This window comes from Pomacea canaliculata, linkage group LG6 (assembly GCF_003073045.1).
Source record: "Pomacea canaliculata isolate SZHN2017 linkage group LG6, ASM307304v1, whole genome shotgun sequence".
Lineage (NCBI taxonomy): Eukaryota > Metazoa > Mollusca > Gastropoda > Architaenioglossa > Ampullariidae > Pomacea > Pomacea canaliculata.
The window spans coordinates 26,934,816-26,962,374 of NC_037595.1; the positions used below are offsets into that span (position 1 = coordinate 26,934,816).

The window sequence follows — 27,559 nt, forward strand, 5'->3', positions numbered from 1 at the left end:
CTGCTCTTGCACGAATAGCGACTTAGCCTTTTTTACAGCACAAACATATTTATTTCTGGCTAACTTATACAGCTGTCTGTCAATCTCAAGTTTGGTCCTCCTCCACTTTTTCTCTGCCAGCTGTCTCTGTTTCTTGGCTTCCCTCACCCCTTCACAAAACTACGCACAATCTGGTCTATCTACAACAATTTTGCTGACTGCAGGCGCATGCTTATCAAGCAGCTCTAGTAAAGTCTGATATAAAACTCTGCTAACTCATCAACATCTGTGGGAGGATCTAATAACAACTTTGACTGAAGCAGGTCTTCTCTGAAAGCGTTCAGGTCAACCTTCTTCAAATTTCTACACAAAACAGATGTCTTTCTACGCCTTGGTCGAGAAAGATCCGTCACCAAGGACTGCACAAAATGGTCTGAAATAAAAAAAATCCTCGACAACAGCTGACTTGACCAGTGACTCTGATGGCGCACGAGTGATAACCCAGTCAAGAATGTGTCCAAGTCTATGAGTTGGTTTATCAATCAGCTGACAAAGACCACGGCTATCTAAAGCCTCAATCAACCGCTTCACATCACTATCTTGAGGTCTATCAAAGTGAAAATTTACATCCCCCAAAATAAGAATCTTCTCCTTTGTGAGTAAACTGTCCAGCAGCACAGTAAATTCCTCATGAAACAGAGAATCCGAAAGCTGATTCTTTTTCGATGGAGGAGGTCTATACAAACAAATGATCTCTAATGTCTGCTTGGCTAATGTCAGTCTTGCTGTTATGTACTCAAAGGACCTGTACTGTGTTTGTCTCTTCAACACTGTAAATTTCAAATGTACTTTAAATAAAACTCCAACTCCACCCCCACTCCTACCACTCCTGGGATTTCGTGCAAATGTATATATAACCCTGTGGCGTAAGGTCTTTGATTACCGATTCATCACCTATCTCTTTTAACCATGTCTCTGACAAGAAAAATACATCAAAGTCCTTATCCAACACTAAATCATGAACGTCCACAGCCTTGTTGCAGACTGACTGCACATTTAAGTGACCAACACATAGACTTGTCACGTTTTTCGTTTCTATTGAAAGTCGCTCGCTCTTTGACAAAGGAAAATTCACATTAAAATTTAGGTCACTTTTTTTTTCCCCACCATTTGTACCTCGATTGGTGCTGAGGTGTACTAGTGGTGAAAATTTTTATTTGTCGTTTAGACTGAATTTCCTCAGCCGGCACTGAACTCCTCCTCTCCTACCTCTCTTTCGCTTTTTTTTTTTTCTGATGGACGGTCGAGTCTTGAGGTAGGATATTAGTTGGAAAGGTGGAAGTATCATAACGGAGGGTCGCCGAAGTAAGAGAGAGTGCGAGAAGGTACTCACGGCTATACAACATAGTGGAGGTCCGCCATGTCAGAATTTAAAGTAAGACTAAGTTTAGAAAAAAAGAAAACAGTACGAGCAGTAGGAATCAGATCTAAGGTAACGGCGGAGAGCGTAACCGTTACAGTAAAATGCACAGAAACAGAAAGCAAGGCAATCACAAGCAGTGAAAACAGCAACAAAGTAAAATTTAAGAGAAACAAATACAACTTGTAACTAAAAGAAATCTAAGGATATGGAAGAGCAAAGACATTGCACAAGAAAGCAACAAAATCACTGGAGAACAAAGCAACTCAGCCTGTCAGGCGCAGCCTCGTTTCCATTGTAGGAATTAACTAGTGTATGTCACCAGTTGATTCATTTTTTTCTTTTTACTACTACTGATGTTGGTACACGGTTTGTAGTAAAGCATAGGTCAGTGGAAATAAATCAGTTACACAGATCTAGAATGTCTCGCGTCTCTCAGTTACAGGCCCTGACACCCCGACACTCCAGTTGTTACTCTTGGATCAAAACATTTTCTTTCATGACTGTGCAGAAGAACTTCTATGGATTTGTTGGTATTATATTTTATTTTGAAGTAAAAAATAAATGTTTATATTTTATTTTGAAGTAAAAAATAAATGTGATGAAATAAGGATAAGCGTCCGAGTAAAGGCTGGAATAGAAAGAAAATAAAAATCTCGCGAGACGAGACTAGATGGGATCTTAGGACATCAAATCAAAGAGGATACCTTGACCAAACGGTCATAGCAAAACAACGGTGCATAGTCCTACAGTTAGTTAACTGTATCCTACAGTTTGCTCATAATTAATTAAGGAACATTAAAACAAATTTTAAATAAATTATGCTGTTTTATGCTTATTAGGATGACAAAATTGTTTGTGAAAAACAGATATTTTCGAGTAAATTAAAAAAAAAAACAGTCTGTAGAGGATCAATGTAAATATATGTATAGTGAATAGTGTATATGTTTTGGTTCTGTTATTGAAAAATATACAAAGAGACGGTAAGGTGTATATTGCTATCTACTACTCAGTTTTCCCAGTTGACCAGCAAATGGAAAGAAGATAATCGAGGCTTTGTTAAAGATAACTGATTTAATCCTCATGGTCATAAAAAACAAAAAATTGGCTTTCGAGCTAAATTAAAAATGGTTAATACACAGAAAATTATTGTGTATGTCACACATGATGATAGAAAAAGAGTAGAATGTGTGTTGGGTAAGTAATGAGATCATTAGTTGAAAGAATCAGAATCAGTTTATTGAATAGGCCATCGGCCCTTTTCAAGGGGGAGTATAACCATCAAAGATATATATCAATAGTAATATAATTATAGGTAGGCACAACATGCCCAGGTGCAAGTAAAGATATGCATTGTCATTTAGCCGTACACCATACAGTTATATAAATATGCAAGTACAAATTAATTCTTATCAAATTAATTTTAGTCACAAGGCAACATATAACCAACATTAACATATCTTTGGTCTAAGTCACAGTTTTTTTTATTTCTAGTGCAATATAAACAAAAGAGGCAAGACGTAGTGTAGTTCGCATTCTATCATCTGACATCAAGAGCAGACCTGGGCAAGGGGCGGCCCGCGGGCCGGATCCGGCCCGCCCGCGAATTTGCTTTTCCCGAAGAATTGTTGTATAGCGACCTCATCCGAGCCTTCGGATTGGCCGCTAGCTCACGTGACTTACTCTCTAACCCATACAGCTTTGCACATACACATATCGCACTGTTTTGGGTTGTCTGTTCATAAAAGAGTCTGATGGTGACGAGCGACTGCTACGCTTCAATAAAGGTGAAATTGCACATTCACTGGGGTGTAGCTGTGTATGAAACACGCAGGCTAATAAATTTTACGGAAGATGCCAATATTCATGCGGTGTAGATTGTCGTAGTTAGCGATAAACATCGTCGATGATTTTATTTTTAAATCATTTACGTTGTAGGGTACTATATAACTGTAACCATCTACCAAAACAAAGAAAAATGACGGCAAAAGATCCTCTTATCTCAAGTGAGACTAGTGAACCCCAATATTTGAGACTGTCTGCTTTCTCCCTTGACTCCGCTTTCTGTTGCTGGGTCATCAACTTTGAATTTTCTGTGTTGATTTCCATACCATACACTGATGATTCTTTTTCAACACACTTAACATGAGCAATCAGTTCTTGTTCTTCATCTGTTAACCCATGTACTTCAGAGTTTATGATAACTGTGTGTGCTGTTAAATAACATTCCATCCCGCATAGGAAATATTAAATAACAATATGTACTTCAACGTGCATGTTAAGATCGGTTTCTCTCCACCCCCACCTCCCCCCCAGAAGAAGTCTGGCAGGTTCTCAAGTTCTAGTATGGTCAATAATCACCTGTTTGGATGAACAATGCAACAGTTAATGGCTGCCAAAAGCTATTTTGTTTTTGAATCTTTTCAAAAGAAACAGCTTTTTTTGTAGTCTATATTGTTCAAGCATTCCTACTATTCTTGCAGAACTTGCTGCATCATGATAAACTTCTTAAACAGAGACTCACAAACTCAATAAACAACTGATGTCCAAGTTTTATTTTTTTGTTTTGCGGTGACCACTGGTTCTGTCTACACAGAACAAGTGGTACTCCTCTATGTAAGTTATAAAAATAATTTCTTAGCAATAAAAAGTGAAATATTTTTAAACTGAGAATTTTTAAAGCCCACACTAACCTGAGCTCATAATAGCAAATTCGCAAAAGACAACAGTCTAGCTAAAAGCACACAGAAATGGCTTCTGCATTCCAAATTGGCTTCTTGACATAACACTAATCAGTTCTGTTAAATTCTACCAGTACAACATTAGTATCATTAACATTCTATGTAATTACTCCAGAAATTTTGATTATATATGCTTATGCCCACTTGTATAATCCATGAAACATGGTGAATGAAGGAAGCTCTGTATGCAACTTGTTCATCTGACATGGGATTGTATTAACTTCAACTTCTCTGACTTGCAATGTTATGATGTTATAGAAATAAAATGTTACATTAAAAAACATTCTGTGTAAAAATGAACAAATTAAGACTTGATATAAACATAATTTCTTGCTAGTAAAAATGTTCATAAAAATGGACAACGTAAATCATAAACTAGCATGTAAACTTAAAATATCAGGACTGGCAAAAGACAATTCTTAACATTCTTTGTATATTTTACTAACATTAAGCATAATCATAAACAAATTCAGGTTTGACTATACTGACAAATACATGCTCATTCCATTTGGTGCATATCTTGTGGTAAAGCCTCTAGCAAGTGAGTCCATTTTCTGTTATATTCTTCAATCCAGTATCATGTTGTGTTTCGGTATTTGTGTTCCCTATTATTTTGAGCAAGTTGTTTTGCCATAGCGTTTGATAGTAACTACTGTTTTTTCCTTTAGCAATCTAAATGTTATACTGGAAACCATCTGAATAATAATAGCAACATACACACAAGAAACAATATTAGGATTTACAAGAGTTCCATGCTATGTCCTGACCTGATATTATTTTCCACTTTCATTGGTCACCAAAACAGGTGAAATTATTACATAAGGCAACCCGGAGGATTGATTGAAAGCATGATGGCTAACCATCTTTACCTGAATTTTCAGGGTACTCAATTAGTTATGAGTGAGCAGCGAGGAGGATAAACTTAGTTTTAATATTCAAATGTCCAGGGCTTGGATTTCTATAACAGTGCTAAGTGTTAATATATTATACATGACTTAATGATTAGAGAAAAATATGGGCCCATTAAGATTATGAAAACTCTAGGCCGAAGTGTAACCATTACTTATTAAACTGTTTCAATCATGCAGATCTTACTCATGCTGCTTAATGCCTTTGAAATGTAGGCTTCCAAGTGTGAAGAGTAGAGGTCAATCTGTTGGCATGCAAGACTCCTCAGTGTCATCAAAACTATTCTATAGACGCTATAGAACAGAATAACATGCCATGAACTGGAACACGGAGCCCTTGACTATTCCATATGAAACAAAATCCATATTTGTACAGAAAAATCATCACATAATATAGCCATGTAAGCTTTTGTCTAATTTAATGTGTTAAATCATTGAGAAATGCAGAGAATAGGACAGGGATGCAGATTTACCCTGTTTTAATCCTTTTGGGCAGTTATAACATAAAGTCAGGTCCCCACCAACCCTTACTCTGTCCTTAACATACTTTTGATAGCTTTAACCATTTTGCCAGGTATACCATTTTTCTGTAATACGGTCCAGAGTTTTTCTCTAATCACTGAATCGAAAGCTCTCTGGAAGTCAATGAAAGGTACATAGAGCTTTTCATGATTTACTAGCTGCTTCTAAATACATGCCACCAAAGTATATGATCTATTGTGCTGATCCCTCTTAAAGCCTACTTGTTCTTCACCCAGAGTACTGTGTTGCTCAATCTATTCAGTGATTCTTTTGTTAAGTATAGAAATGTAAATTTCACTACAGATGTTAAACAGAGAAATACCTCTACAGTTTTCTCAATCTGAAGGCTCGGGTAAGGTCCATATACAAGAAGTTTTTAGGAAAAATAAATATACATTTAGTATCACCCTTATTATGTAAAGCTTGCATAGTAGCTTCAGACCATGCATCAGGAAACAAACCATTTTCAAAAAGGTGGTTAAACTGAGCTAATAGGAAAGGGGCAATGGATGCTGAGGAATATTAGAAAAACTCACTTAGTTGGGCCCTGCTGCTTCATTATTTTTCAGTGTGAGTGTGAGAGAGAAAGTGTGTATGTGTGTGTGAAGGAGGATGTCAAAAGCTGATTTCTGACGATGTGTGTGTCATGTTTCCAGAATCTCTAGAGCTACCATTTGGATGTGTGGCTTTTTCCAATGTTCTCGTTTTGTAGGACACATTTGCTTAAGTTGTGGGGAGCTCGCTGAGGCCGCCGCTTGGGCATCATATGCATGTTCCCATCTTCACTGTTTGAACGCTTCAATCCTTTGTTCTCAGTGTCATGTTTTTTTGGTGGTCTGCCTGATTGTAAACATCGCCGACCCCCAAGAGGCATTTGTCTGCGGCTGACGGCTGTTGGTTGGACTTTAATACCACCTCTCTTTATGACTGAAAATGGCATGCACTGATGGTCTTTACCAAAAGTGTGCAGGGCTGAAACACGACCTGTGTCTGTTTTAATTCTCTCCCACTTCGATACAAAAGCCTCTACTGCTGGTGCATATTCATTGGTATTTTCATTCAACTGTTTCTCCACGGAAGCTACAAAGTTGTGGAACCTCATTTTTAGTGTTGTCAACTCTTCAGATGTTACAGAGTTATCAAATTCATCTGCAGAATCATTATGAAGAGGATGTGAGTCAAATGATTGCCTCCTTTTCAGTGTTGTTTCCTCATCAGGTAATACAGGGTTTTCAAATTCGTCTGCAGAATCATTGTGAAGAGGAAGTGAGTCAAATGATTGCGTAGGTTCATTTTCTTTTTCTGCATCAGATATTTCCTCAAGGCAATCTTCCAGATCCTGTGTCTGCCCACTTCCACGTAGTGGTGCAAACCATGTGAATGGCACATTCTGCTTGCCTGTTGCAAGATACATCATGTGAGACTTCATTTTTTCATCTGTTCTAGGCAAAAAATTTTGAGCCTCCAGTGAGTAGTGGCTAACTACTGCAAACTGGTGTTTGCATGGTGCACCATTTTTTCCTAACTTACATGTGCACATTTCAATAGACATGTCCACCAGATAACACGCCTTCCCACTGTGCACTTGGAAAATATTGTTCGGCAAAGGTGTTATCATGTCCTTAGTGAAATTTGTCTTGCTGGGTACGTACTTATTGGATAAAGTCATATCCAGGCGTCCGTTGGCGACATCTATGAGCCTTCGCTCATAATATGCTGGCAAGCTTGTGAGCAGAAAATCAAGCAACTGTGCAGGACTGTATGCACGAACTCTTTGGAAGATCCTATCCTTTAAAATCCGCATGGCTGCCTCAACATAATTGTTGGTGTCATTGCCACGAACAGGCAGCTGCTCTCTGTGGCAGATGGCCCACACATGCTGACGCTCATACAATCGTTTGACATATTCTATAAAACTGCTGTGCTGCAGAGCAACAGGATCATTCCTTAACACAGTGTAACAGTCCTGCAGCTGCTGTTGATTGTCCGCGTACACAAGGTTTCGGACAAGTTTCAGGAGGTGAGGACGATCATCTCTTGGAACTGCGTGCTTACTGTCCCACAGAAACCGCCATACTGCCTGAAGGATGTGAAACACGCACAGAATAAGAATGGATTCTGGAAACACCGTTTTCAGTGCCTTTCTCTCCATTTCACAGTCATCTGTGAGAATTACAACTGGCCCTCTCTCCCCTCGTCCATTAAAGGAATCTTTTGAGAGCAGCCTCTTGTACAAGTCAAAGCCTAGCTCTAGGGCATCTGTTGACTCAGAGGTGGTTATAATGCACCCTAGTGGCAAACCTCCAGCAGCACTGTGTGTAAGAAGGAGGAAGACCCTGCAGTTGTAACGGTCTACTCCTCCTGTAGAATCAATGAAAACCAGCTCACCGCTGGCCCTATGCTTCTCGCTAATGCGCCTCATTAAAGGAGTATACACAGCAATCACAGTCTTGTCCTTAATGAGCTCCATTGATGCACACTTCAGTTTCTGTTCATTGTTATAGTTCTCAATCAGACTATTTACAGCAGTCAGGAGACCTTGTCCTGAATCTGCACCATAGCTCTTCTGGAAAACTTTGGCATACAGTCTGGAAAAAAAGGCATATTCGTGCATGTTTGTTTAAATTGAGAATAGCATTTGGAGAATTCAATTGTCACTTCTGAACACTGCATTGTCTCGTGGACTTATTTTATTAAACTAATGTTTAAACTAAAAATGGAAGTAACCATCACTTCTTGTGGACAATTGAATAATTTTGGTACCAAGAGGTCTATCAGGAAAAATCTCAATCTTATTCCAGTTTTAACTTATATTACAACCTTATGATCCATGATAAGTTGCTACATGTAATTTGACCCCATATACATTGCTTCTTTCCAACAGAAAACACAAAAAGTGACCTTATTTGAAAATGTAACCTTGTGCATTGCAACATTTGAGAGTAGCCCATTCAATGTTCAATGAATGATGCACTTAATGTAGTATCACAAGAGACTTTACTTACTTGTAAACAAAACTCAAGTCTGGACAAACTGAACGGACCGAGGCCAAATAGATGTAATTGTCTGGGTGCTCCATATGCAGATTAAATTTGTGCATATTGAGAGCAGATGCTGGAGTGTGCCCTCTAGCAAACAAATCTTTAAATTTTTGAATTGTGTCCTCTGACACATCCCGGTGCTGCATTACTTTGGCATTGCCTGTGATTGGATGATTATGCACATGCTCAATATGCACAATCATAGGCAAAGCTGGCAAATGATGGTCACTGCTTTTTTTCCTGGAACAAAATAGTTAGCTATGTATAATATATTGCAAAACCACTCAGAAAGTTAAATAACATTGCTGTAGAGGTAACATGACAGATGTATGACTTAATATACTCTCACCATACACACACACCCAAAGTAATACTGATATCGAAAGACAGAACTTACATGGTAGTTGCTTTGACTGTCAAGGTCATCTGAGCGGGGCAATTTGTATTTTTGGAGTTTGGCTTCTCATCTGCTGTTTTACTTCTTGGTAAAGTATTGTGCTGACACCTGTAATAGATTTTCAGTAGGGTTCCTTTCCCAGTAACTCGGGCAGTTGTTTTTACACGCCATGTAATCTGGGCCTTTTTCTTGCGTTGGTCAAACCAAGCTCTTGCATCTTCTGCAGTAGTGATGGGCACTCTTATTTCACACTTAAACTTGCCTTCACCCATTGCTGAATACCAGCAGACATGATATTCCTGTCCTTCAGGAAGGATGGCCTGCCAATAATTCAACAACAATGTAAAAGCTAGCAATAAGCATTTTGAAATTTTGAATGCTAAGTATAAACCAAAAACAGCCTGTCAAATATAAAAAAAAATGTATTGTTAAAATAGCAAAGTTCAGTTAATTTTATATTACAATGAAAATTATGTTTTGTTAATAAAACAGCAATGTTTAGGAGAAGGAGAAGCAAAAAATAGCATGCAGCTGTATTTAGCATTACCCTGATTTTAACAAGTAAATGCTGTTGTTGCATAAGAATTAGAACAGCAGAGAACAGTCATGCTAAGTGCATAATGGTAATACATTATTTTATGAATGATTCTGCTGTTTTCTAAACTGTTAGAAATTCAAGAGCCTGGTTTTTGCTCTTCATTTTTCAAACATTATTAATAGCAATTACCATTTCCTCATATTTTTAATTTAATAATTGTTGTTCATGAGTAAAGAAATGTTTTTATGCAATAATGAGGCAACACAATTAAGCATTAGTATCTCATTCTGAAACCATTGGGAAAATGATTTCTTTGAAAAAAATTGATAAATCTTCATTTGGGAACCTTATATATAGGCCTATATATAATGGGCAAATGTATATATTTTTGCAGGCCGAAAATAATAGAGGAAGACAGTTATGCTGCTTTCTGTGAAGAACAAAAGTATAAGGCAAAACTACTGTCTAAACTTCCCCGATCAAAAGTACGTCTTTCTCTGGGATTAACACGTACTTTTATCGTAAGAAATGTATGTACACGTGCACATGAAGTCTGAAAATTGACAAATATATACATACCAGCAAGTCAGGATATTCCTTGATTGGTACACCTGATTCACAGGGTTTAGTTGTGTGTGTCATCTGAATCGACATGATGACTAAAATACTGGCGTTGTCGATATTGTGCCAAATGCTCGCTTAAATGATAAGCTGTACAGTAAACTGCTGCAGATAAGCGCGCGTACTTTTTAATATTTATTAAAACTGCTTATTCCTGCCACAAACTGCCGTATGTGGAGTCTTGACATCGAGCAGACGACAACTTAAAACAGTGCAACGAGCAGACGACAACTTAAAACAGTGCAACGTGTGTGTTCACAGCTGTATGGGTTAGAGATATATAAAATCTAATGGCTATTTTTTAAATGATACTTTGTAATATTTATTAAAACTGCTTATTCCTGCCACAAACTGCCGTATGTGGAGTCTTGACATCGAGCAGACGACAACCCAAAACAGTGCGATATGTGTATGTGCAAAGCTGTATTGGGTTAGAGAGTAAGTCACGTGAGCTAGCGGCCAATCCGAAGGCTCGGATGAGGTCGCTATACAACAATTCTTCGGGAAAAGCAAATTCGCGGCCCGCCTCCTGTCTCTGACCGGCCCGCCCGCTGGCCTGCCCGACACTATATATACTATATATACTATATATACAGTATTGGGTAAAACTACATGTATATTAGTCCGGGCCTCTAAAACCATCCCAATTTCTCATGCGGCCACTTGGGAAAATTAATTGCCCACCCCCTGGTCTTGCCGAATCGTTTTATACAGTTTAGGAGAGACTCAGAGTACAAACAAATGACCTTTCTGCGCTAATCTTACAGAGGACACAGTTCACTTCTTTGTCTCATTTCTCGACATAAAGATTTTCGCCTACATTATTTCAAACATGTCACCGAACACAATGAAGAACAGCATCTTGTTCAAGTACTGTCAAGCGAAAACGCAGAAAAAAGCTGGCAATTACCATTTATACACACTGATTGTATCCTGAACCTAAACATTCACCCTGTCTTATGCACAGCTGTCAAGTTAATAAGTTCAATCCACACACACACAGTGTTCGCCACAATAAAATTTAAAACGTGTTTACTAAAAGAAAAAAGGTTTTGATAGAAATTAACCTGCAACCCTTGTACTCAGTCTAGTTCGCTCTCCCCACTACGAGCCTCAGCCCGACCAGCTACTGGCTAAACTGTTTGAACACGTGTAGTGCATTTTCATTGGTTACAATAAACGGGTAAACTTATTTAAAAAGAGAGAGAGAGTACGGTCGACGCATGTATGGTAGAACTCTGTGAGGAAACATAGTATTCTAGTCACCCCTGACCAACAGTTATTGCACGATTGTAGCTATAGTTATAGTTGAATAGCTCATTACAAAGAAACGTGCCTCCCTGAAACAGATGGCATTTCGCGTGGAGGGGACGGTATATAGTAAAGCACTATATAAGTAACATTTGTTATTATTGTTGTTTTCTTCCGTATGTCTGACCGTGTGTCCTCACTCCTGACCATGGCTAATGCATTATCAACAATCTTTACCCCGGTTAAGTCAGGAAAGATAAGTAACCAAGCAACAAAATTATCGAAAAAATAAGCCGCGTGATTTGAATAGCTCATACTCACCCAACAAGAACGAGACACGGCGGGTAACATACCCCGTGTACTTGTCTCAAGCTGTTGACACCACATTTACACACTTGACGTTACCCCTGGCAATGAGCATAGGGGTGGAGTCATGCAGTTATAGACCCTGTTTCTGGACTGACTAAGGTGTAGACAGAATGCTAGTCACTGATCCTTTCGGGTGTTAACCCGTTTTGTATTTCCTGGAAGGTCGAGCATTAACTGTGTCAAGGTCGCAAAGCACTATAAAGTTCTGGTGTGCATGTGCAGTAATTTCTAAGCTTCCTGTCACACCTTTAAGATGAGCAAGACTGCGTGTTTGTGTGAGAGAGAGAATGAAAAAGAGAGAATTTTCTCTCGAGTTAGATATCTTTATTAATATCTATACAGGTAGTCCTCGACTTACGACGTTGATCCGTTCTTACGCGGCGTCGTAAATCAAATTTCGACGTAAGTCGGATCATACGTTCATACAGTACTGTACCATAATAACGTACAGTTCAGTACTGCAAACACTTAGCCTATCCAAACACCTATCCGAACACAGTACCCTACATAATTATCAATAAACATAAGTACAGTAAAATATTCTGCAGTACAGTTACGTTTAATAATGAAATACTGTACTGTAAGTGTTGTAATGCTAAACCTCGTAAGTCGGAATGAGCGTCGTAACCACGAAATGACGAAACTCGAGACCGTCGGAACCCGAGGACTACCTGTAGTGACATCTGTCTCTCGGGTTTCAACCAGTCCACACCCGCAGTTACGCTCACACACCCCACATTTAGGGGTGACTCGTGACTGCGGCAAGAGACAATGTCCATCACTCGACCCTCAATAAACATGTTGACAATACACATTTATTTGAAAAGCTTATTTAACACAGGGGAAAACAAAACAGGGGAAAACGATGACACACACACAAGCAATACAGCACAGAGACGCAATTCCATCCGCATAAAGACACCAATGTACAGAAAAATCTGCATGTATTTTACCTCTTTTCTTCCCCTCGCTCTCATCACCACCCCACTTTCCCCGCTACCCGATCACTGCCCGGGTCACATCAAAACACGATAAAGGCCTGACACGGGTACAAAACGACACTGTGCTTGACTACGACGACGACGGCATCGTGTTGCACAGCCTCGCACAGTATCCGTCACTCACCCTCCTCAGGCTCGGATAGTCTCCAGCGTCGCTCCTCCCCGGTTGCCTTCTTGTTTCAGGTGGCGAAGTTGTAACCTCTGCTGCCTGGTGAGGTCAACTGCCAAACGAAATCCATCCTTGCGCATCGCACCTCTAGTCACATGATCTCGTAACAGCCTCATCTTATCAGACCATCTGCAGAATTTTATAATAATCGGTCTCGATTTAAAGGCCTCGAACTTTCCAATACGATGGGCTCTCTCAACATCAACATCGTTCCATGTTTTGTAATCAGCATAATCTTTCAGAAAACGCAGCACTTGTGTCTCACAGCTGTGGTAGTTCTCGTTTCCTTCCGGTAAAGTGACTCTCTAAACTCTCCTTTGCTATAAAAACAAAATGTATATATTATGTCAGCTCGCAAAATCATGTACTCACCACTAAGACCTGCTCCTACTGGACCGTTGGAGCTTTGGACGAGTGCCATCGACTTCGACTTTTGAACGAAATGGCTGGGGAAGGAATGTTAGCGACACCTGCATTCAAAGGTGTGTGTTAAAGTTTGAAATAACATTGAATAGTTGACAGCTGTATGTTAATGAAAGCAATATGGGGGATTTAAAGTCACGTGGTATGGGTGGTTCACACAGCGGTCACCTGTACTGTACTTTAGCGCGAGATCTACCTGTTGACAGCCAGCCTCTTTGTGAGGATGGATTTAATCAATTCATCCAAAAGTGGAGTTAAATATATGTTGTCCTGACAGACATCACGACTACAATACTTTTGGTTCTGCTGGATTTCTTCTGCTTTCAGTGGTAAGTATACTGTACCCGTGTCCTGTCCATCACTTGTCGACTGCTACTATCAACACCTTTCTTCTCGTGTGAGCAGCAGAGGACACAAGGGTGGAACATCGTCTTCACTCATTTCAACTAAAGATGCAAAGCAGTCATGTGACAATCCCAATTCGAAATGTCGGCCCCACATTCTGTTGAGTTTGCTGTCAGCACGAAATTCTCTCTTCATATCGCGTGCGACATTACTACAATATTTCGCTCTCGAGCTTTTAGACATTTACACATTCACATTGGAAAGCAGATAATACAAACTTTCTCCTGCATTTTTAAATTTTATTGTTGCGGCAATTCTTACACAGCAGACATCTTTTTCTCTTTTCTCTTTACGCCCATGTCTAACAGCAACTGAATGTCTGGATGCTTTGTGTCCTGGGAAGGACAACAGCTGGTATATAATTACAGATGTGTGTCATCAGCAAAGGATTAAACGGATAGAGAGTGAATATAGATGTGGTTGTTTTTCTCAAGATCCAGTCTATGACGATCTGGAAGATTGTCAGCGAGAGTATAAACAACCTCTCCTCACTCCAGTCCTCACTGCGAAGGGATCAGCTATTCATTGTTCTTGCTCTGTTATGGGATTTTTTTTATTTTTGGTTGTGATTTTTATAATTTTAGATTTGTCAACTACATACCAAGAAAAGCAGATTACAGAATGAGGAAATAAAAAGACACACAAACACTCAGGAGGAAAACCAGAAAACATGGAGTTCCTGAGGAATAAATGTTTTAATCAAATAGCAATAAAAAATGTCGAGCATTTATCCAGAAATCATAAAAATATTACACAGGAAAAAGTATATCCATGCACATCACTTCATACATTAAGAGTAAAACTGCACATATATTTGTACATATCAGCTTGAAACTATCTCAACATGATTATCAACAATTCTATGTTTCAAGTATTTTACCTACATAAGTTGTTTTTGTCCTTTAATATTCCTGAAGCAAACAAGATTTAAATAAATAATAAGTAAAACATCTCCATGGTGTGAGTCGAGAATGTGACCATTGTCAACACTCAACACAAACTTCATGTAGCATTATTCATAGTTCATCACGGTTTACCCTGTCTTGTAAGCAGATAAACAGAAAAATCAAGAATGTATAGCCACGAAAATTAAACCCTGAAAATTAACCTACTGTAATTAAAACTGACCAATGGATGACAGATATTTTCAGTTTTATTGGTGGACGAACATTTCATTAGAATATTTTGATCCCCAAAATAGCAATAGCGAATAGTAAGCAATGCACAGCTGCATTACAATTTGAAGAATCTTATGATACAAGATATACGTAAACATTTCTGTATCAAGAGAATGATAAAAATAGTGTAATAGACTGAATTCCAGCCTACGATTGGCCCACAAACTGTTAATCATTTAGTGTACCCTACACACATCGGGACATTGCTGCATGCCGCTGTCAGAACCTTGGTGCATGCTGATGTGACAGAGACTTGAAAGTACCACAAGCAAGAGTATCAGTTCTTGATGGACCAGAAAACCAAGCCAAAAATGCAAATTGTTACAATAAATAGAAAATTTACAGCAATTATGAAAAGAAAACAAGCAAGGGAACAAGCATGAAAGAAAAAGAAGATAAAAACGATAAATAGGTCAAGTGAGAACATAGCTTCATCATCGGAAGTGTTTTGCAGCAGTGTGAGCAAAGTCAGAGTCAGCTTCCTGCAGTACCAGTGTTAAAGAGTCTGACGCCTTTAAAGTATTCTGTATTCCTAGTAGTATAATTCCACATTTATTACTGAGGAAAAAAACTGATGATTGTAACCAGAAAGTAAAACGAAATCTAACAAAATATTGGGACACTGCCTCTTTAAAAATATTTTTAGTGCAATTGATTAACGCCGAAACCCGTCAACAATCCTGGGTCAACAATCTGTATTTGCTACGTAAATTTGCTAAGTAAAAAATCGCTGAGACTGGCCCGCGCTGATTTACTGCAGCCATGTCCACTGCCCTCAGATACTCCCATCCTCTCCATTGCTTACTTCATTCCGATGTTTCCTTTTTCAAACACATCCTAGGCACTGATCGAACTTTAAAATGTTTAGGGGAATGGGATGCTCCAAGCAGGCCTTGCAAAGATGGCAGCTCTCCAGTTTCCGGAGGTAAGAATCGGAAGTGTTGCACCATTGTTGAAATGTAAAGAAGTAATGCCATTCGAGCAATCGTTTCACCCAAGCAGATGCGCCGACCTGTAACAGAAATTTTAAACCATACTTAAGGTCGAATTTGAAATTTTTATTTCAACAAATGTTTAAGATTAAAGTTTGTGTGTATCGCCAGCAGATGACCTTTCGTGACGCCGCTGAACAGTATCCTTTAACCTCTTTGACTGTTTTACGAGGGTTAACCACGTGGTACAGCGATCAACAGTTCAAACTTGAGCTGTAACGGATAAGTACTTAGTAGAGGGGTATGGCGGAAAGGTTGACAACCGTGGTTGATCTGATCTAGGGTAGTGGGCTGGAAGTTGTTTGCCCTTGAGCAAATGACGTACATTGTGATGTCAAAATAAGGTGACGAAAAAGAATTGGTGGTTTTTCTCTGGACTTTCTCGCTACTGCTGCGACCGCGGAATACGTATTACCGGGGAAGTAATACTGTGTGTATACTACAGGTGGATATACTTCACAGATCGTGATCTACTGTAGTTCGTGTCCGCGCCGTGGGTAGGTCTGTGGCTTGGGCATGCCGCAGTACAGTTTCTTGGTGGGGCCAAGAAGCCACACACTGGTGTGAGCGAGTAACCGACGGATCAAGAACGGAAATCTTGGTGCAAAGCTGGTGCACCGACCACCATCTGTCGCCCGGAAAGGACAGTTCCAAACAGCCTGAGATTAAACCGCCGGTGGAGGGAAGGTTTTCTCTCGGCCTTCAGCTAACCTCTCATCATCCTGCTAAACACCCAGGAGGCAACCGCAGGTGCCAGTCCGTGACGTTCTGCCTGTAAACTGTCGGTATCGTAAAAGCACTTTTTTTTAATGATAAATCGACTTAAAGGAAAGAAGATTAGTGTTACTCATTAGAAAAGAGGACTTGGGAGGGTTGCAAAGACTTTAATATAAAAAGGTTTGGGTTTCGTTAAGAACGAACAGTTTATACTATAATACAGTGGATATTAACATTGGTAATTCATCAAGAAAGGACAGCACTGGAGACAGCGGCATACTTTATCAGTGACAGAATTTATGGGAATCAACTTTATTGTTAATTCTAATAGTACGTTGGATGAATGATAATATATTGGTAATATATCTTGTGTGGCGAAAGAAGGAGTGAATCTCTGATTGTTGATACTTTGCCTTTTTTTAATTAAAATTGTGTTTGAATTCAATAATTATTGGTGCCTCTAAGGAGGTACGTCAACCCTCAGGCGATCTGAGTATATTGGTTTATGGAGAGAATGCTCGTGTCAGCGGACGGTCCGTGACAAGAGCTAAGGTATTTTTTTTGTTTTGTTTTGGTTTTTCGTTGTTTTGTTGTTGTTTTGTTGTTGTTTTTTGTTGTTTGTTTTTTGCAATCTTTACATGGTTCATGAACTTTCTTCTTACATGATTTGAATTCTGCCATATTCCTGTCAAAACTTTGTCAAAAGGGATTGATTGTTCAATGTATGTATGTATAGGTGTGAATATGTGTGTGTAGTAGAATATACTGTATGCGAGGATTTATGCTCGTATATAGTATTAACATAGGATGAAGAAAACTAAATGAGATGAGAAAAAGTTGTAACATACCCATTGAGAAGGGAATGAACTCTTCGGGTCTCCACAGCTTGCCGTCCTCTCCAATGAAACGTTCAGGTCGGAATCTGTCGGGGTCACCCCAGGTCTCCGGATCTCTCATTACAGAATCCAGGTTGGGGATGACTAAAGTGCCCTTAGGGATCTTGTATCCGCCAAACTCCACGTCACATGAAGTGGCATGTGGCACACTTAGTGGAGCAACGTTGCCATAGCGAAGAACCTCCATGATGACAGCCTCCATGTAAACTAACTGAGGTCTATCCTGTATGGTGGGCGCTCGCTCTGTGCCGACAACTCTGTGGATCTCCTCGTAGCACTTGTCCTGCACGTCAGGGTGGTGAAGGAAGTAAACCAGAGTCCACAGGATAGCTGTAGAGGTCGTCTCCGAGCCAGCTATTAAGATGTCGAAGACTAACTTCAGGAGATTAACATCTGCAAAATGCAAATTGTGTACACTTTACTGTGGTTCTGAAGGCATTAACCAGTGTAGTTTGTTATTTTTTCTACTTTATACTATTTTAGAAGATAACGGCTCATTTCATGGTTTCAGGCAGAGTAACTGAACACATAAACAGTTCTTTTGTGGTAGTTAGGGGACAGATAAAACCTGATCTCGATTAGTCCCGGTATCCCTTAGATAAATCTAGCGGTTTGGAAGAAGAGACCCCAGTCTGCGCTTAAAACAAAGCTTTTTTTGGTTGTGTTATCGAATTAAGAACTTTCTTAGTATTGTGATATTTATGTGACGTTAGGAAACTGTGTTGAAATCAGGTTTAGTGTCCGTATCCGACGTAGAAAGAAAAGACAACTCTTATCCAGGCCTGACGAGAGGGGGGGACAGGTGGGTCTGGTGTACCCGGGCCCGCGGCTTTCAAGGGGGCCCGGCCTTGCTCAATGGATTTTTCTTTCTTCTTCTCCTTTTCTTTTTCTTTTAAAGAAAGGTCTAAGGACAGAACTACCAAGCATTACACATGCAGAAGTTGAGTTTCAAGTCTGTAGAATACAATTTCGGGGTACCGGGGCCTGTCGTGAGAAGTGTAGTCAGCGGGTATCATATTCTCGCTGGACAAGCCAAGAGGTGACGGCCGCTGGACACTAAAGATTTTATCGCGTGTGAACCGCCCTGAAGAACGTTCGTGCCATGAGATTGCTGGCTACAGGTGCCACTACGGGGAAGGGTGGGGTGGAGGAGGGTGCGGGCCGTGCAAGCAAATCGGACTTAACAGTGGAGATCAGGCAGGTATGTTACTGATGTGTGGCCACTCTGTGAACCGACATGGTGGGGGCCCGTCCCTGGCGCTGCAGCCTGTAAGCGAGAGACATCAAGGCTGCTTTTTTTCGTAGTTACTAAGCAACACTGAGACTTTCTTTAACCGTATCTCCATCACCAAACAAACAACTACATTAGTCTACACAGTAGATCCTTGATACAATGAGACTATTTTATCCTGTAATACTATCGCAGCCAGCAAAATAGAACACATTATTGCAAAACATTTTAAAAACTGCTGTCCCGCAAATATTAGGCTTATGAATTGATCACGGTGGTGTCGCGGGAAGTTTGGAGCTGGAGGAGGATGATAAAGAGGAGGCTAGCATGAAAAAGGTAATTTAAGTGTAGAGACAGTGTTCGCACGGTGGGTGGATGGCCCGGATAGAGGTAGGGAGGAGAGTTATGTCACCGGAAAGGGGAGGACTCGGACGACTGTAACTAAAGGTGTGGGACGATCGCACGACCTCCGGCGATGTACCAGCATCGCCCTGTAATAACACATCGGCCTCCGACCTTCTTTTGCTCTTTGCCGACAAAGCCCCCAGTAAAAAGGAGATACTATCTACCCACCATCCGTCCCCCAAAGCCACCTCGGAATCTTTCTTATTGTGCGCTAGTTGTCTTCAAGGAAGCTGTCATATATGATGCTGTATACAGTCAAATCTCGCTACTATGCCACCTACCGGGACCGAGCAAAAGTGACATAGTAGCGAGGGTTCGTACAAACGGCTTTATTTGCTCAAGTTACTTGTCAGTTCAAAGCTCTCAAGAATCGTCGGCTGGCGCTAGCTGTCTCCTCTCATTCTCCCCCTCGCCTCTTCATCCTCCACCCCTCCCAACCACATCCGCGCACCTGCATCCTGTCGCTAGTCGACTCCCTCCAGCTCTCCCTCTGTCACGTGGATGTCACCCGGCCAGCGACCACCCCCATCGCCAGCCTCCACCCTCCCTGTGTGCGTGCTATGTTCCATCCCACCTAACTGCGATGTCCCACACTACCATACAGTATAGTAATCGAGCACTGCGCGGAATTTCACAACTTGTACCTCGTAACAGTCACACAAAAGTGGCATACAGTCAAATCTCCCTACTATGCCACCTACCGGGACCGAGCAAAACTGGCATAGTAGCATGAGTGGCATAGTAGCGTGAGTGGCATAGTAGCGAGGGTTCGTAAAAACGGCTTTATTTGTTGAAGTTACCCGTCAGTCCAAAGCAGGGGTGGGCAATTAATTTTCCCAAGGGGCCGCATGAGAAATTGGTATGGTTTTAGAGGGCCGGACTAATATAGTTAACTCAGTTTTACCTAATACTGTATGTATAGTATCAGGCCCGTTCTTAGCCCCCGCGGGGCCCGAGGCAAAGGGCATGTGCGGGGCCCTCACGATCACACGGTTTTCCATATGCCTAGTTACCATATCAATCAAAAGCGCGGGGCCCCTTGAAGCGCGGGGCCCTAGGCAGATGCCTCGTCCGCCTGCCCCTAAGCACGGCCCTGTATAGTATATGTACTGGCGGGCGGGCCGGTCAGAGACAGGAGGCCTTTGCCCAGGTCTGGTCCAAAGCTCTCAAGAATCGTCGGCTTCGCTAGCTGTCTCCTCTCATTCTCCCCCTCACCTCTTCATCCTCCACCCCTCCCAACCACATCCGCGCACCTGCATCCTGTCGCTAGTCGACCCCCTCACACCTTCCCTCTGTCACGTGGCTGTCACCCGGCCAGCGACCACCCGACCCCCACATTGCCAGCCTCCACCCTCCCTGTGTGCGTGCAATGTTCCATCCCCCCTAACTGCGATGTCCACACTACCTGTTACGAAATTGAGTATTCTTAGTTTGATGGGGCCTTGGCGGAAGTGGCGATGTCAAGGTCAGGGCGTACTGCGTCTTCATTTTTTATATATTTTTTAATGTTTTTTTTTATTTTGTATTTTTAGCATTTTAGAAGGGATCTATAAAAAGCTGGGGTAGACCTAGGTGGTCGTTATTCGATTTTTCTGAGTTTTAGTAGTACTGTGTGTGAGTTTTTAGTAGTACTCTGTGTGAGTTGGAAGTAAGAGAATGTAAGTAGCCTGTGTGGCAGTCCGCTGATTATGTGGTTATAACGTTGAGTTGTTGAACATTGAAATAATACTGAGAAATATTACAGTGTGAGCCGCTGTATACGTGTTCTATCCTCTGTTCAACGGATGACTGAAGTGACTTTGTACAGGAAAGTGTGACACCGCAGATTTTCAGATCTTTAAACGAGCCAAGTTACCGCTACGGTCGTAACACTACCATACAGTATAATAATCGAGTTTATTGGCAAATAGCATTTGACAAGGCAGGAACATCAGTGTCAATGAGAGTGACTAGCGTCTCAAATTGACTGACAATAATGAAGTTTGTGAGAAAAGCTCATAAAGTTTGTAGTCAGCAGGTAAAATGACAATATTAGTCTTGTATAACTTTGTTCTATGAACTATTACGATTCAGCTAAAATATGCTAAACATTTTTATTTTTCTGTCATTTTTACAAAACTTTCTAATCTCCTTAAATATTAAAAGTATTAACACTTACTAGCTAACTAGTCTTTAAAACAGTTGCTTTGTCTTCTAAAACTGAGCAGGTATTTTAACGGCTAGTGACTGATGGCGGTTGAAGTCGACCGAGTTTATGCTTGGTAAAAAGTTGGATGAATTCAAAATTTCTGCTTTAAAGAGTCTGAAGGCGACAGTTCAGTTCAGATATTTGTTTACGTGTAACAGCATGCGTGTGAGTAGTTATTGTGTGTGTGTGTGTGTGCGTGCGCGCGCGTGCGGTTTTGCTAAAGGAGTAATATAGGAAGGGACTTTCGATAGGTGCTGCGTGTTTGTTATGTAAGTTGATAAAAATGATAACTGATGTGCTCTGCTGTTCGTCGCAGCAAACACTTTTTTTTAATGAGGTTATTAACGACACTCGATGAAGACTTGTTTAGGCATTTACTTCTTCGGTTCTTCCTCTTTACATGTAGAAGTATAAATCACTTACATAGAGAACATTTCCTTGCACGTCAGTGAGCTTAGTACAAAAGCGCAGCACTTAGAACACAAAGCGATGTGATACATCTACCGTTGTTCTAATCTGTCGAGGTTTTGACATCGCTGCTGACGTAACAGTCCTTACTAAAGGGGGGGGGGGTCTGTGGAGCGGGGTGCTACAAGTCTGATCCTTTAACATCATTTGTCCTCATTTACTAACCACTCGCATGTAAACAACTTTATGTTCAAGTAGTGATGTAGATCCTAGTGCACTTGTCCTACTGTTTGCAGTCTATATTTCGTTACTGAATGAAGTGTAGATATTGAGATTCGAATTGTAAACATACATTATATACTGGGAAAATAATTTACGATTACAAGTACAAGGGGCCCGGAGAGGTCGTCTGTCCCGGGGCCCGGGCTGGCTCCCGGCGGCCCTGCTCTTATCAGATGAGTGCACATGGCACCTTAGAGACACAAAATGGTCACAAAACTGCTGGTACCGTACGCTTTCGTACAGTTTATTGTATCCTCCAGTTTTTAACAATTCTCGTTCATGTTTTTAAGTCTAATCAAAGTCTAGTAAATAAGTTGTATCGTTGTTTGTTTATTAGCTCAGAATTAAACATAATTCCGATTTCAGTGCGGCGAATTTACATCCAGATTTGGTCTTGAAGACGTTTATGTATCTCAGAGCCTCCAACTCAAACTGAATTAGGAAAATATTTAAGTAGCACTTCATTTTAAACCTTCGCTTCCGGCTCATTCCGACACAGTCGTGTAGCTACTTATATCAACTCCTAGATACGTCCTCAACGTCGCCTTGTTGATAATGTAATTGAAGCATCTAAGTAGCAGGATGAATTCCAATTTGTCATGGACCAATTCATCTGCCAAGGGCCAAATTTTTAACCTTAATTTTCTATTAGGTTATTGGCTAACGTGAGTAGAAGGTTCTTCTTAAATTCTAGTCTAATTCCCCTGTCCTTGGTTTCGCCAAGCCTAAATTTACCAAGCTAGGAGGCGTCTATACCGACCTTCGCTTTCCATTCGGCGAGTATGACAATAACGTCTGTTTTCGTTACGAGCATTATAATTTTATCTAGCTGTTTACTGCGGTAAATTACTTAAAAATGAACAAAAGTGGAGTATGTATTTACCGTTGATGTGAGGTGATCCTGACTGACTGTTGCGATGATGATGTATTTCTCTGATGTAGGCGCCAATAAAGTCGTCCACTGTGCCCTCCTCAGACCTGCGGTAGTGCTCGTCTACAAAAGGTTTAATAAACTTATGTAACACAAGCCGCATGTTGTCCACAAAGCGTTGCAGCTTAAAGTAATCTCCAGGCAGGTGTCGCAGAAGAGGCATACTAGTGACTGTGGCACCCGCCCCAGCATCGTGAGCAATGGCATCCATCAACCTAAGGTTGTTTCCAAAGACATCGTCGTCATACTCGAAGCGTTTGCCAAAGAGAATGGAACACATGTTGTTGGACACGCTAGCTTGGGTCAAGTGTTTCAGATCCAGCGGCTGTCCTTGGCTCTCGGATATGACCCTGATGTACTCTTTAACCTCCTCCTCAATCTTTACTGCCAGGACGTTTTTGCCCATCCCTAGCTCACGTAGAATCTCTATAGCAACCTTTCTTTGCGCTTTCCACACATGACCAGAGGTGTCAATAACGCCTGTAAAAGATGAAAATTCTATTACAACTCTTACGCAGTGTTGCATCACGACTGGTTTCTTGTATCGAACACAGCTGGGAACAATTTGAACCATTCCGTTAGTATTTTATCATTGCTGCGTCCTTGTTTCTTTCTTATTGATCATTGTTGTATTTTTGGTTCATTCATAGTTATTATTGTGCTCGTAGTTTTCATTCATAATACAATAAAATTCATTGTGACATACATTCGTTTATCTTATAAAATCCTGCGAAACTTTTTGGACACCCTGTAATTATCAATATTTTGCCTTTGTGCTGTACTACTAAAGAGATATTTCAATATGATTTTTATTAATACTAAGGAATACTTATGCGATAAACGGTTGGCACATTGAATGGACAAGACCAACTCACCTTGATCAATTCATAAATCAAAAGCTGCCCAAAATTTCTGTTGCCAGATTGATCCATTTAGTACAACATTACAACTGATTTATAAATTTACAATTAGGATCAAAAACAGCAAAGACAGTAGCTAGTGCTGGTGAATAGACAAGGTCACATTCAGTTAAACGACCTCTACACCAAGATGTAGATTTGATGTAAGTGAACTTACTAGACGATACGAGAGTATGATCGCTATTCTGACTAGAAATATTCATTCTGAGCAGTTCTAGAAAAGTTCCCGCAAAGAATTCAGAAACTTTTATGATGAGCCACTATTTTAAAACTACTTCATAGCTCAAATCTTTAACTAGATTCAACTTGCCTTTGCTGTCGGTTATAATATCCAGGATAAAACAATGAACCCTGTCGGAGAAGGCGTTGTGATTTTTACTAATGCGTCCTTGATGACTTTGTAGCCGTTGAATACCACCACCAGCTGGCTGCCCAGGTACAGACTGAACACGTCACCGTACTGTCGTCGCCATGCTGCGAACTGCTCCAGAGGATCTTTCTTCATCATCAGCAGCAGGTGACCCAGCAGTGGTACAGCCAGCCAAGGTCCTGGAGGTGCACCTGCAGGTCGTCTGACGGAAAACCACCACAACAACGACAACACGGCAACGCCTAAAGCAAGGCCTGTGTTGATGTCGAGCATTTCCAGTAGAGATGTCATGGTGCTCTGTTAGCTGTCTTGTGGGAGACGAATGTAGGTGAATCCTGTGTCGCTAAAGTAAAAAACAAGGAAAATAAATTACAAAGATGAAGAAATGGAATGCAAAGATAGTAAACTAGAAATACGGACAGGGAAAGCACATTGTTGGACTAAGCATGTAAAAAAAAGGAGAATGGAATAAAAGACAGGAAGAAGATACAACACTTCACTCAAAGACCTTGTATTCATTGTCTTTCTTTTACCACTAACCTTTACACTTTTTACAGGCTGCATTGTAGGAATTAACTAGTGTATGTCACCAGTTGATTCATTTTTTTCTGTTTACTACTACTGATGTTGTTACACGGTTTGTATAAAACATAGATCAGTGGAAATAAATCAGTTACAACTTACATAGATCTAGAATTTCTCGCGTCTCTCAGTTACAGCCCCTGACACCCCGACACTCCAGTTGTTACTCTTGGAATCAAAACATTTTCTTTAATGACTGTGTAGTAGAATTTCTATGGATTTGTTGGTATTATATTTTATTTTGAAGTAAAAAATAAATGTGATGAAATAAGGATAAGCGTCCGAGTAAAGGCTGGAATAGAAAGAACATAAAAATCTCGCGAGACGAGACTAGATGGGATCTTAGGACATCAAATCAAAGAGGATACCTTGACCAAACGGCCATAGCAAAACAACGGTGCACAGTGCTACAGTTAGTTAACTGTATCCTACAGTTTGCTCATAATTAATTAAAGTACATTAAAACAAATTTTAAATAAATTATGCTGTTTTATGTTTATTAGGATGACAAAATTGTTTGTGAAAAAAAAGATATTTTCCTGTGAATTAAAAGACAGTCTGTAGAGAATTAATGTAAATATATGTGTAGTCCTGGCATTGATTTGGTTCTGTTGTTATTGTAAACATATAATGTGCAGAAATATACAAGGTGATAAGGTGTGTATTGCAATCTACTAAACAGTTTTCCCAGTCGACCAGCTGATGTAAAGACGATAATAGAGACTTTGTGAAAGATAACGGATTTAATTCTCATGGTCATAAAAAAACAAAATATTGGCTTTCAAGTTTAATTAAAAATGGTTAATATAAGGAAAATTATTGTGTATGTCACACATGATGAGAGAAAAGAGTGGAATGTGTGTTGGGTAAGTAATAAGTTCATTAGTTCAAAGGCTATTATTAATGGCGAAAAATGATCGTTTGTAAGATTGCTTGTTTACCACGCTGAAGAAAAAAAAATCGGTATTGGCTCTCACTAGACGCCCACAACTAAATAGAGTTGAGAAATGACTGATGAATCAAAATCGTGGTGAAAGATTAGAAAACTGTATACTTCCCCTACTTACTTTTCCTTTTTGTTTTTTCCATGGTTGATCAACAAAATATCTAAATTATGTTTTTTCTCTAGAATTTAGTTGCTGACAGTCTGAGGTTCAAAACCAAAACTTCAGTCTTACCTGATGTACATGTATGTGTGTACATGAATGTGTATTAAGAGCTGTTGTCCATAAAATCTAGAACAATTTACCACCACTCACTGTCTGCCCCACCCCCACGGTTTGTACCTACATTAGTCCCTAAGCGAGACCTGCTTTCTACCCAAAGACAAAGTGCCAACACTTATTTTCGCCCGTTATTTGTTCTGGAAGTTAGTCACTCACTGCTTGTTTGGAAGGAAGGAGCAGGAAAATGTCAAGTAGAGGAAAGCAAAGTGATGCAAGTGATATATTCTGTCACATTTACTGTGATCACTGGACTGCTCCCTCTGTAGTGTTTTGTATCAGCCGTTGAGTCGTGGTTTCGAATACGGCATTAAGGGAAAACAGCCAAAGCATCCTACTGGGTGTTGTACAGATGTGCTAAAAGAAACCAAACCAAACCCTACCTCATATTTTTTTTAGAAACCTGGTTCAGGCGACAAAACTGGTCTTTTCAAGTGATCAGGTGTGCACACGTAAAGGCACACTGATCTCGTTCATCCTATATAATGACAGGGACAACCGACGATCTAATCATGACACTTCATCATTGAGGACAGCGGTCCGGTGGAGCAACGGTTAGCGCCTGTCACCAATACAGTGAAGGTTGGCTGCCCAGAGTTCATTTCTCGTCTCGGGCACGCTGTTCTTTCTCTGCACGTGGCGTCTGTTTACAGGGCTGGCTGCCTTGCCGTGATGTAGCCTCAGTTGCTGGCACGGCGTAAAAAAACAATTTCTCCCTCCCCCCATCATTCAGGACAGCAAACATCTCGTGTACAAAAACAAGCCCACCGTATAGTAGATATCTTCCTTCAGTTCAACAACATCTCAGCATGGTTTGCTATACAGCAAAATTTATATACTAAGTCAGCTCGCAAAATCGTGTACTCACCACTCAGACCTGCTCCTACTGGACTGTCGGAGCTTTGGACGAGTGCCCTCGACTTCGACTTTGCACGAAATTGCTGGGGTAGGGATGTTAGCGACACCTACCTTCAAAAGTGTGTGTTAAAGTTTGAAATAACATTGAATAGTTGACAGGTGTATGTTAATGAAAGCCATATGTGGGATTTAAAGTCAAGTGGTTCACACAGCGGTCACCTGTACTGTACTTTAGCGCGAGATCTACCTGTTGACAACCAGCCTCTTTGTGAGGATGGATTTAATCAATTCATCCAAAAGCGGAGTTAAATATATGTTGTCCTGACAGACATCACGACTACAACACTTTTGGTTCTGCTGGACTTCTGCTTTCCGTGGCAAGTATACTGTACCCGTGTCCTGTCCATCACTTGTCGACTGCTACCATCAACACCTTTCTTCTCGTGTGAGCAGCACTAGACACAAGGTGGAACATCGTCTTCACTCTTTTCAACTAAAGATGCACAGGAGCCATGTGACAATCCCAATTCGAAATGTCGGCCCCACATTCTGTTTAGTTTGCTGTCAACACGAAATTCTCTCTTCATATCGCG

The 27,559-nt window shown here is 40.5% G+C and overlaps 3 protein-coding genes across 6 annotated transcripts in view; all 3 read right to left on the minus strand.

The window, feature by feature from the left end:
• The window catches only part of LOC112566292 (cytochrome P450 2J6-like), a 35,869-nt gene extending 22,425 nt beyond the window's left edge, over positions 1-13,444 (minus strand). The window contains exons 1-3 of one of the 3 annotated variants that reach the window (XM_025242368.1): positions 13,330-13,444; positions 12,913-13,086; positions 11,740-11,942 (exon numbers count right to left, since the gene is read on the minus strand). The gene's annotated coding sequence lies outside the window, so the exon portion shown is untranslated. The other 2 variants (XM_025242367.1, XM_025242369.1) reach the window with 2 other exon arrangements.
• Positions 3,934-10,646, minus strand: LOC112566291. 2 transcript variants are annotated; one of them, XM_025242366.1, is made up of 5 exons: positions 10,126-10,646; positions 9,009-9,328; positions 8,576-8,851; positions 6,854-8,158; positions 3,934-6,760 (listed from the first exon to the last, which is right to left on the minus strand). In XM_025242366.1, the coding sequence occupies exons 1-5, from the start codon at positions 10,198-10,200 to the stop codon at positions 6,238-6,240; spliced, it is 2,499 nt and encodes an 832-aa protein (XP_025098151.1). In that variant the 5' UTR covers positions 10,201-10,646; the 3' UTR covers positions 3,934-6,237. The 2 variants fall into 2 exon arrangements, with proteins under 2 accessions (XP_025098151.1, XP_025098150.1); XM_025242365.1 differs by having other exon boundaries at positions 3,934-8,158; positions 10,126-10,643.
• Positions 13,445-14,470: 1,026 nt separating the features above from the next.
• Positions 14,471-27,119, minus strand: LOC112566293 (cytochrome P450 2J2-like). The gene is made up of 5 exons (XM_025242370.1): positions 26,977-27,119; positions 24,244-24,646; positions 22,966-23,493; positions 17,521-17,961; positions 14,471-15,975 (listed from the first exon to the last, which is right to left on the minus strand). The coding sequence occupies exons 3-5, from the start codon at positions 23,417-23,419 to the stop codon at positions 15,770-15,772; spliced, it is 1,101 nt and encodes a 366-aa protein (XP_025098155.1). The 5' UTR covers positions 23,420-23,493; positions 24,244-24,646; positions 26,977-27,119; the 3' UTR covers positions 14,471-15,769.
• Between the last annotated feature and the right edge of the window lie 440 nt (positions 27,120-27,559).

Excerpts from the sequence above, each read along its gene's own strand:
- LOC112566291 (XM_025242365.1), bottom strand. The coding sequence starts at position 10,200 with ATGTCGATTCAGATGACACACACAACTAAACCCTGTGAATCAGGTGTA. Across the intron at positions 8,852-9,008 it reads ACAGTCAAAGCAACTACCAT|GAAAAAAAGCAGTGACCATC; the intron begins GTAAGTTCTGTC and ends ATTTTGTTCCAG. Across the intron at positions 8,159-8,575 it reads GACTTGAGTTTTGTTTACAA|ACTGTATGCCAAAGTTTTCC; the intron begins GTAAGTAAAGTC and ends CTTTTTTTCCAG.
- LOC112566293 (XM_025242370.1), bottom strand. The coding sequence starts at position 23,419 with ATGGGCAAAAACGTCCTGGCAGTAAAGATTGAGGAGGAGGTTAAAGAG. Across the intron at positions 17,962-22,965 it reads AGGATCACCTCACATCAACG|ATGTTAATCTCCTGAAGTTA; the intron begins GTAAATACATAC and ends TGCATTTTGCAG. Across the intron at positions 15,976-17,520 it reads GTTCATTCCCTTCTCAATGG|GTCGGCGCATCTGCTTGGGT; the intron begins GTATGTTACAAC and ends TTTCTGTTACAG.